General features: G+C 36.2%; 1 protein-coding gene across 2 annotated transcripts; it reads left to right on the top strand.

Moving 5' to 3' along the window:
• Positions 1-829: 829 nt before the first annotated feature.
• On the top strand, positions 830-10585 carry LOC103704995 (CTP synthase-like). 2 transcript variants are annotated; one of them, XM_008788588.4, is made up of 21 exons: positions 830-1298; positions 2541-2620; positions 3136-3222; positions 3423-3473; positions 3585-3702; positions 3845-3901; positions 4014-4078; positions 4190-4273; positions 4373-4423; positions 4533-4595; positions 4727-4773; positions 4909-4978; positions 5094-5156; positions 7145-7234; positions 7327-7365; positions 7505-7732; positions 7838-7923; positions 8060-8108; positions 8329-8409; positions 8504-8597; positions 10130-10585. In XM_008788588.4, exons 1-21 carry the CDS (start codon positions 1181-1183, stop codon positions 10324-10326), a joined length of 1818 nt encoding a protein of 605 aa, XP_008786810.2. In that variant the 5' UTR covers positions 830-1180; the 3' UTR covers positions 10327-10585. The 2 variants fall into 2 exon arrangements, with proteins under 2 accessions (XP_008786810.2, XP_017701827.2); XM_017846338.3 differs by having other exon boundaries at positions 7327-7389.
• The last annotated feature ends 260 nt before the right edge of the window (positions 10586-10845 follow it).

The raw sequence follows: 10845 nt of genomic DNA, 5'->3' as shown, positions 1-10845 counted from the left end.
ATTGCTTTTTTGTCATTAGTCCACCAATAAGACTGCTACATGCACCTCTTTTTCAATAGCAATTAGCAAGTAGATCGATTGGCAAATATTTCAAGGTCAGGAATGACTCGAAATGAGAAGATCAAAAATTATAAATTTATATAGTTGTTATTGAAACTTTAACTAAAAACACAAATGAAAAATAAAAGTTGTTGAAAAATTTTTTTTTCCAACCATTTTGTTTTTTAGACCGGTCTGGCCTTTTTTTTTTTTTTTTTCTATGCTTATTTTGTCTTAGGAGGCTAGTTTAGCTGTATAAATTTTATAACTTTATGGTGTACTCATAAATTAGCTAGTTTTTATTTAGAAGATTATAATTTTTTTGACCGCTGCATTTTTTATTTTTTAAATAATTTAACATATTTTTTGTTATAAAATAATACGTTCACTTAAGATAAAAAATATATATGTCTACTCGACTGCAAGCATGAATAACGGTGACAAAAGCATTGACTATTAAGGTCGTTTGAAAAAGCATTGACTATTAATATATAAGCCTTTTCACATAATCCATAGACCTATACGAAGTCAGGGACAAAATATATTTTATTAATTCTCAAAGCCATCTTATTTTCACACCGCTTACAAACCCACCGATCACGCATATACCACCGTCGAACGTAAAAGAGCCAAGAAAACCGGCTATCAACACTTTAAAAAAAAGAGAAAAAAAGAAAACCGGCTATCCCCGGTCCCCCCGAGCCCTACAAACCCTGCACCGGAGCCGTTATGGGAGTAGGCCACCAAGAAAAAGGGCGTGAAAATATAAGCCAAGAAGACGGAGAGGCGGGCCTCTGTGGCGAGTGTATTTTAATGGCCTCCGCGTCCTCCTCGATCCCCCTCAATCCTCTTCTTCGTACCATTCGCCTCTTCTCCGTCTTTTCCAACGACAGACTCTCGCTCCTCGAAACAGCTCCGCGGATTTAGAGAGGGAAGGATAGATAGAGAGAGGGTGGGAGGTTGTCGGCGCTCATCCCTTCTCGTGCTCCGCGTCCACTGAGCTCCTATTCTCCTCGGCCTCTATCGCTCCCAATCCCAATATTATTCTCTTCTCTTCTTCTTTCTTGGATTTTAACCTTTCCCCTCTTCGTTTCTTCCAAGAAGTCATTTTTGTTGAAGGTGAGAGGGAAGAAGGGGAGAGATGAAGTACGTATTGGTCACAGGGGGCGTAGTTAGCGGGCTGGGGAAAGGGGTGACCGCTAGCAGCATTGGAGTAATCCTCAAGGCGTGCGGGCTCCGGGTCACCTCCATCAAGATTGGTAATCTTGTTTCTTTTACCGTGGATGATTCATCCTGGTTGCTTTTTATATCTTCAACTCTGCTTTGAACAAGAAAGTAAGGTTCTTTTCTCGTTTCTTGTGGTTTAGAGGTTTTAGCGAGTTTAATCTTTTGTTTTATCTAATAATCCGTGGATGTGGTTCTTTGTATCTTGAAAGATTTGTGTTTTTTATTTAGGAATCTATGAAGCATTTTGGTATTTTGTTGCCTGCGGCATTGCAAGATGGGATTTTTGTTCAAGATTGGATCTTTTTTTTCTTTTTTCTTTTTCCTCCTATGTTTAATTTTATGTCATTGGAGCTAATCGATAATTTGTTTCTTTCTTTACTTTTATTTAATCTTCTCTGTGCTTTGATGCATTTTGATACGTGCTCTTAATTTCTTTACCAAAGAAACATTATGTATTTTTCTGTTTTGCGAATTGCAAGATTGGCTTTCTCTTCTTCTTGGTTTTATTTCATCTCTTTTGGGTAATTTATTTCTTTATTTATTTTACGTTTTCTCTAATTTCTCCGTGCTTTTAAATACCTTTCATATTTTTTGGTTAACGTGGCTCTACGGGACCCTAATGAGTCCACGTCTTTTTTCTTAATTTGATTACTTCCCTTTAGTTCCAAACTGTCACAGTTTATTCTAAAAAACGTTTTAGCCTTTCAGATTTTCTGTCCCCAAAGTCGTTGCTTTCTTGTAGAAAACTTTAGGATTTTGTAGTTAATCATGCTCCTCCTTATCTTGAGAAAAACTAGTTCACGCTGAAGCAAAGTAAGGAAAGAAGAGAAAGAGATGAAGTGGTAGAGCGTTTTTTTTTCTCCATTTTTTCATTTCAGTATGTTATATTTCTTCTGGTAGAGATAGTAGAGAGGAGGATGATACTTGTCATATGGTGTAATTCTTGATTTGGCTCCATGCTGGGTCACGGGGATGCACCTTTTTTTATCCTAGTTTGTCCACCTTGACTCGAGTGAAAGAGGAGAAGATTGCAGTCAGCTCAAAAATGGTCGAGTATGGAGTACTTCGTATTTTTCTCTTTGTATCACTCTGGCCTACAGTTTTACTGTTTCTTCTGTTCATGGACATTTCTTCAAGTTTTTAGAATTTAATTTTATATGCCTGATGGATTGGAAAGCAGTTTCAACATTGTTGTCTCCTCCCCTGTCTGGTAATTTTTCTGTTATGGTGGTTTGCTGAATGGTGATGCATGATTTTACCATTGACATGTGCAGATCCATATTTGAACACTGATGCAGGAACTATGTCCCCATTTGAGCATGGGGAGGTGTTTGTTTTAGATGATGGAGGCGAGGTAAGGAAAGCCCTGAGATTGTATTTGTTTTAGGCCTCTTCACTATAAGGGGTTTCTGAAGTTTGGCATCATTCTTGATTCTTCTTTCCAATCATTCTATTGTTAAGTTCAGCTGGTGGTATGGTGTAGGATTTTTTTTAGTTATCATAATCATGATCTCTTATCTAGCAACACTTTTAAAATATTTACATTTTTTAAGTTGTCATTAATCATGATTGATCATCTTATTTAGCTACACTTTTAAAATATTACCAACTCTATATCTCTCAAGTCTGAAAGCTGTAGTTTAGACATACCTTTTGAGTTCGCTAATTTTTCATTTATTGTCTTCTTGTTCCATAAAACTAACCTTGTTGCTGTGACATGTCCAGTTGATGGAAAACTATTTAGGCGAATCTCTATTTCTTTTGCTATCCTTCTACTTGGTCTAAAAAATTCCCAAAATAGAACTTGTTATCTTTGTCGGTGTTTCTCGGCTGAGTTTTTATTGACCCTGACATATGCTAGTTTTTTAGGTGGATCTGGATCTGGGAAACTATGAGCGGTTTTTGGATTGTAAATTAACTTGCGACAACAACATCACAACTGGGAAAATTTATCAGGTATTGCAAATTGCAATTATCAGCTCTTCTTCTTGAACTTGTATGTAAAATTTCTTGGTTTGTTATTTCAGATATTTGGTCTTACTAGAAGATATTAAAGTTAAAGTTGCATATATTGTACTTTCAAAATTCTCCATTCCAGCACATTTCCTGCCACATTTTATTGTAGTTTCTCAATTATTTCTTTGTGTGATCTATAGTTGGTCATTGACAAGGAGAGAAGAGGAGATTATCTTGGGAAAACAGTTCAGGTGTGCCTTAATTGTTAGCACCATTTTCCTGCTTTTATGTCTACTGGATCATTGAGGTCATATTTTAAATGGGAACCGTTGCCTGAGTACTTTTTCATGGTTCCTGTAAAGGTCGTGCCCCACATCACAGATGCCATACAGGAGTGGATCGAACATGTAGCTATGATACCTGTTGATGGCAAAGAAGGGCCTGCTGATGTTTGTGTCATAGAACTGGGTGGAACAATAGGTACCCTTCCTTTAGGTTTCTTTTAAAGGGAACAGCTTTCATTTCTTTCTATATTGATACATTTTGTTACTGCTTTCAATAGTCATGTAGGTGTGCTACAGCAGTCACCATCAGCATAATAACAGCATCATTCTTGATGCAGGGGATATGGAGTCGATGCCATTTCTTGAAGCTTTGGGTCAATTTTCTTACCGTGTAGGTCAGTGTTTATGCCTGCATATTCCGTTTTTATTTTTTTTGTAATTAAATATCGACTTGCTGTCTGCTTCTAGCACAGTGTGATTTTTTTTTTTTTGCCCTTCTTGGTTTAGGTCCTGGCAACTTTTGCTTAGTTCATATCAGTCTTGTGCCAATTTTAAATGTAGTAGGTGAACAGGTATGTAATTAGAATTTCTAACGCGATATTTATCCTGCAGAAATGTTTCTTGAATGAACCATTCTCTAAGAATCAGTAGATATTGTGACTGAACCTATTTTTCTCATGCAGAAAACTAAGCCCACCCAGCATAGTGTTAGGAGGCTCAGAGGATTTGGATTCACTCCAGATATTCTAGCCTGTCGTAGTGCAAAGGTACCTCTCTTATTTGCTTTTCTTTGTGTACCTATGATTTTCTATCCTTTTTGATGCTATTGTCATGGTCTCTGATCAATGTGTTGAATTTTCTGGCAGCCACTTGATGAAAATGTGAAGGAAAAGTTGTCACTATTTTGCCATGTTCCGGTATTGTAGTGCAACAAGATCATAGTTAATATGCCTTATTAGTAGGTGTATGATGGCATTCTTATTTTTTAAACTATGTCTGTTATGAATCATTTAAAATTCATTGCAGGCAGCTAATATAGTTACCCTCTATGATGTTGCAAACATTTGGCACATTCCTTTGCTTTTAAAGGTAGGTGATATTTTCTTTCTATTAAATTGTCTTTGCGTTACTGAAGTCGTAGTTTTACCCATTTGAACTGCCTACAGGAAGTTGGGGGACATTCAATTTAATTAGTCATGTGGTTTTTTTCTTTTCATTAGAACCAGAAGGCGCATGAAGCTATTTTAAGAAGGCTGGGCCTTTTAGGGTTTGTCCGTTAACCTCATCTGTCCATTTTAAACAATCGTATATTCTTGCACTTTGTTCATACAATTAATATCCATGAACTGTAGGTACAGTTACTTTTTTGGCTGCATAACAATTTTATCTCCATACTATTCAGTGTTGCTAGGGAGCCCAAGTTGGATGAGTGGATGTCTAGGGCTGAAACCGTTGACACGTTGCATGATCCTGTGGGTTTCAAGAACTTATTTCTAGTGTTCAGGCTGTAGTTATATGTACTGATTTTTTGGTATAATTATATGTACTGTTGATTTGTGACATATTGGTGCCTTTTGTGGCCTACAGGTTAGAATTGCCATGGTCGGAAAATATAATGGTCTTTCTGATTCTTATCTTTCGGTATTGATGGTGAATTTCTTCTCAGTTATCTCTTTGTATACTGTTTTTTCATTCATATCTCTTTTCTATAGGTTTCTATTTGCATAAGATTATTTATGTCATGTTGATTCTGTTGAACTGTACAGTTGTCCAGACATGGCATTCAGCCCAGTACCTTTCTCTCCGAGCCCTACCTTCTACAATTCCCTTCTAGTGACATAAAATTACTCTTGGGGGACTGCTTTCATGTTAATGCTTGTGGTCTAAAATTTTTATTACGACTTCTCCTTTATATATATATGTATCATCCTTTTCTTAAGGAGATATGTTTCGAGGTTTTGGACATTGTCTAAAAAACAGTTTATGCTGCTGCACGTTCTGCCTCTGACTGCCCCTCACAGGGTTTAGGCTTTCTTTGTACGTGGATAGGCCCAACCATAGGTGCAAAAGTGGCTATCCTAAGTGTAAATTCGAAATATGTAGCCCTCTGCCTCCTTTCTATAATCTTCTCTTACTTTTCCTAATCTTTTACTGATTCATCTCTAAACCCTTTGTAGGGTTTAGGCTACCTTTTTATGTGGCTAGGCCGCATCATAAGTGCAAAAGTTGCTAGCATAAGTGCAATCCCCAAATATGTATCCCTCTGCCTCCTTTTTTCCTAATCTTTACTGATTCATCTCAAAATTTCTACTTCTATTTATTATTATGCATATAATTATTATTATTTTTAAAATGCAAACCACCTACCTAAGTGACCAATACAACTTAGAATTATAAAGTACCTCAACCACCTGCTTACCATGGCAATTTTTGTAATCTTGAATTTGGATAAGGACAGTCTTTAAGGAGGAACTGTTGATATTTCTGTGAATCTTGCATCACATGATTTAATTACTATGATATTCTGCACTACTCTGGCTTAATGATCTTATACTTCAAATGACACAGTATGTCTTAAATGCTGTCTGTTGTTCTCTTCCATATTTTTTCAGGAAAAATAACTAGTCTGATGCATTTGAATTAGAAATCAAGCTGGGATTTCCTTTTCTTCTTTTCTTTTTTCTTCCTAGGTTGTGGTAGTGACGACGGTGGTAGCAGCTAGAAAACAAAGCACCTCCTACTTGGGTTTGTTTTATCTCATGCAAGGCTGTTAAGATGCCATCTCTTGGGAGTGCCTGGTCCATTGATAATATGCATATTTGCTTGCTCGGAGTTAGCACACTACTTTATTTTAATTTGGTACCCTTACCAATAGATTGTCTGCTGCTTTCACTTGGTTATTCATTCTTATTTGATGCTTACTAGATGCTTAGTGTCATATTGAAACTAAAGGGCACATTTTAGATATTAAAGAACTCATGCTGTAAAGTGAGATGTAAAAGTTTGAATACCCAAGTGATGCTGCAAAAGTTTGGACATCCAAGTGATGGGGCTACTCAACAAAGTACTGCAAATATTCTTGGATGAATACATTTAGCACTCTTTAAGCCATATTGTACGCATGGAATTTGCTGCTTTGCGCAGATGAGAGAATCAATTCATATTATGTTTAATGGCTGTCTTTTCATTTATTTTAACATATAATTTCTTGCTGGAAGGATTCCTAGATATTTTATGGGGATAAGATCAATATAATTAGCTTGAATTGATTGTTTTTTTGGTTTTATCAGCCATCTGTTGGAACAGGTGGTAAGCCTCAAACGTTAAGTGTATACGGAAGTATTTAAATTAGAAACTATACATGTGGATAGGCAAGTTTGACTTTAAGTTTCCCTAGATTCCAATGTATATAGCATATTAGTTACTAAATACTAAAAATTATGGCCTTTTCATGCTAACGTAACTTGTACAAATCATTTCATTTGTTTACTTAGATGAGATTTAATTTCAATTTGTGTTGCATTTTGTGATGGTTGACCATATGGGCTTCAATAATGTATATGATGTTCTTAGATGATGTGATTTTTCAAGTAGCAACTATAGATCCCATCAATCCTTTTAATCGTGACCTGTTCCAGGCTCTCGAACATGCTTCTATTGCTTGCCATCGGAAACTTGTAGTCGATTGGGTTTCTGCTAGCGACCTTGAAGTCATGACTGCAAAAGAGGTTTATTGTTTGATTCAGTCCTTGTATTTTTTTTTATTTTGTCTTTCTCAACTTATAGTATTGCAAATGTTTTTCCTATTCATTGTGTATAGGCACCTAATCTTTCTGAAAAGGCATGGAGTCGTTTGAAGGTGAGCTGCTCCTTTGCCTATGATGTTAGTGTTTTATAGCCAAACCACAATTCTATTACCATCGTTCTAAATCCTATTTGATTTTTCTTTATTATTTTCTATGTTTCTCTGGCAGTCTCTAAATAGTATTTCATCTCAGAATGCAGATGGTATAGTAGTTCCAGGTGGCTTTGGCGACAGGGGAGTGGAAGGGAAAATTCTTGCAGCAAAATATGCCCGAGAAAATAATGTTCCATATCTTGGCATATGCCTCGGAATGCAAATTTCTGTTATCGAGTTTGCACGTTCTATTCTCAACATGCAGGATGCAAACAGCAGAGAGTTTGACCCAGACACAAGAAGTCCATGCATTATTTTTATGCCAGAGGTCAACTTGGTTTTAGACTATCTTCAAAAAGATTTGTTTATGTTTCAAAATGAATTTGATTATTTTGAGTCTTTCTGTATCATGATATGGGAGTGACATTTGCAGGGTTCAAAAACTCACATGGGAGGGACCATGCGACTTGGATCAAGAAGGACATTTTTCCATATTGCTGACTGCAAATCTGTAAAACTGTAAGGACTGAGACATGTCCTTAATAAACTTTACCTGTTTTTTGATGCATGCTTTGGCAGATTGAGTTAATACCTTTTCTTCTTTCAGGAAAAGAAAAAAAAAGGTTTGATTTATATTTTTTCCTCTCTCTGGTAGGTACGGCAATGTGAAGTATGTTGATGAACGACATCGACATAGATATGAGGTCTGTCTGATGGCATTGCTTTGTATAGCATTTCATTGGTTTTGTAATTACATGATTGTCTGGTATATATCTGTTGACTTCTGTTCTACTAGCAGTAAGAAAAGTTATATTTCTCTTTTGATGTTGGAAACTTTTTTTTCCCTGAGTACCACCACCATATATTGGAGCATTAGGTTCTTATATTATTGATTCATATATATATATTTATATTGTAATCCAGGTAAACCCTGATATGATCATGGAACTGGAAAGAGCAGGTCTTGCATTTGTAGGTAAAGATGAAACTGGACAACGTATGGAGGTATTCTGTGAATTTATGCTGTTGATTCTTTTCCTAATTTGTCGATGCCTTTGAATTGCTGATGGTTTTCTTTTATTCATTTTGGTTCTTGCAGATCCTTGAGCTGCCTTCGCATCCATATTTTATTGGAGTGCAGTTCCATCCAGAGTTCAAGTCAAGACCCGGAAAACCCTCAGCTCCATTTTTAGGTAATGTCACTTTCTCTTGCAAACAAAAAAATGATGAGATGAGATGATTCTTATCTAATTTACTTTCATCAGAGGAAACCAAAAAAAGAGGCTGATTTTTATTATTTATTTATTCTTCTACATTTTAAAGCTCCTTTTTCACCTCTTTTAAGGTTATGCTTCAGAAAGATGCTTCTTCCCTAGATTCTTTGTGATTTCTCCTTTCTTTTAAATAGTCTCATTTTCCTTGAGTTAAAACAACACTAACATGGTAACTTGGAATTTTATCTCTCTGGGCACTTAAAAACTAAACCTGACACACAGGCAATTATTTAGTTTGACACAAAATTTGCTTGCACGATTTCATTTATGGACTTGCTGTACTGATATACATGTATCACCAATTGGGTTTTTTTCACGTTCTGAATGTGGTAGATTAATCAAAAATCAATACAATCAGAAAAAAAAAAACGTCACATTCCTGGATATGTTTGCCTAATATAACACTGCTCCACCCTTTCTTTTAATATTTTTTTGCTTAGGCAAGTTATGCTGATTCCAAGTCGAGGATTATGCATGATTGACACCCAAGGTATATGCAAGGGTGTCTACACATACTAAAGACTTCTTGACAGTTTGTGACTCTTGAACTCAATCTGAGTGCAACAGATTCTTCTATTTGATTGCTATGTTATGTATGCTCTATTTACTGTAATAAGTATATAAACTTGAAATTTTTGTTACTTATTTGTCATAAGTAGTGCTTCAACTAGGATACACATAAATATGTAGATATTTATACACATGTTTGTCCACTTGAATTATCTTATTTATGGTTGAGAGAATCTGACACCTTGCACCTACTTTTGATACCGAGGCACAATGTGTGTGTTGTTTGATTAACATTACAATTTATAATTTACAGTAATGATTTACAATCTGCTATCTAAGTGTGCTAAAACTGGCATCATTCAACCAGATAATAAATATAATTTCTTCTCTCGTATTTATAATATTTGCATTTGAAGAATTTGTTTTCTGTTAAAATGACGGTATGTACTGCATATGAATGACTCCTCAAGTTGAGATCTTTTGGTCTGGCCATTTTAAAAGTTACTTTGTTCTCTGGTTCTAGTATCATCTTGATAGCCATCATTATATTAAGAGATATGCATGTTATTATCATCTGTTGCATAAAGGGGATTTTGGATTTCATTTTGTTTTGTTGCTAGCCTCTAGAGGCTTGATGTTTAATTTTCATTGTAAAGATAATATTGGGCTATTGGGGTATTTTGAGTAATGTGCTTGCATAAAATTGATGAACCAAGTTATCATTGATAGATATTGGTCTCAACCTGCCCGGTATATGCTGGGGCAATCATTTTTCTTTTATTTTTCCATTTGCATGCTTGTTTCTGCTTGCATATGTGGTTCAAACTTTGTAGGTCCCCGGTTTATTTACACTTAAAAGAAATGAGAAATTGTAGGATGTCCTTTTTTTACTTTCATTTACAGTCCCTGCTTCAGAAGCCTGAATTTGTACTGTTTAATAGGGCTTATAGCAGCCTCATGTGGGCAATTGGATGCTTTGCTGGAAGATGCCGCCCTTTCTAATCAGCTAACTAAGAAAAATGCTCCAAGCAATGCTGTTTCAAAGCGGAACGCCTGCCAAATTGGGAATACCAAGAAGTCTGCGAAAAGCCTATTTGAAGGGAGCCTGTACTCCAATAGTAATGGCTTTCTTGCCTAGGAAAACACTTGGTGTGGGTGGTTTAGGGCCTTCTTTTTGTTTTTCTCTCCCGTTGTTGGAGTTATGATTTTTTGCGCGTTTTGGTTTGGCCTGTACAGTTAAGTGAAATATTTTTCTAGCTCTAGGTCTGTTTTAGTTGTGGAGCTTGTTCCAAGGTTTTAACAAGGAACAGCCTGTATGTATTTTTGGGTGGATTTGATAGGGTTTGACTGTAATAGCATGTTTTTCTTTGATAGATGGAAACAACTTTGTTCTTGAAGAGCTCTATATTTTGTCTGAGCATATGAAGGCATGCTTTTATCTTCGTTTGGCAGAGCCTATGTCATAGAGTAATTGCCACTGATACATAGAGCTGTTAACGGGCCGAGCTGCTCGAGCCCGAGCTCAAAATGAGGTCCGTTTAAATTCGAGTCCGAGCTCAAGCATGAGCAGCTCACGAGCCCAAACGAGCTCGTGACTTAACACGACCAAATGAGTTAGGAATTTGACGATCGAGATCATTTGGAAGCTCTTTATCTA

The sequence above is a fragment of the Phoenix dactylifera genome, chromosome 9 (assembly GCF_009389715.1).
Source record: "Phoenix dactylifera cultivar Barhee BC4 chromosome 9, palm_55x_up_171113_PBpolish2nd_filt_p, whole genome shotgun sequence".
Lineage (NCBI taxonomy): Eukaryota > Viridiplantae > Streptophyta > Magnoliopsida > Arecales > Arecaceae > Phoenix > Phoenix dactylifera.
Note: the sequence above shows the minus strand (reverse complement) of the source record. Positions and strands in the feature narration are given on the sequence as shown.

Excerpts from the sequence above, each read along its gene's own strand:
- LOC103704995 (XM_017846338.3), top strand. The coding sequence starts at position 1,181 with ATGAAGTACGTATTGGTCACAGGGGGCGTAGTTAGCGGGCTGGGGAAA. Across the intron at positions 5,157-7,144 it reads CTTATCTTTCGGTATTGATG|GCTCTCGAACATGCTTCTAT; the intron begins GTGAATTTCTTC and ends GACCTGTTCCAG. Across the intron at positions 7,924-8,059 it reads GACTGCAAATCTGTAAAACT|GTACGGCAATGTGAAGTATG; the intron begins GTAAGGACTGAG and ends TCTCTCTGGTAG.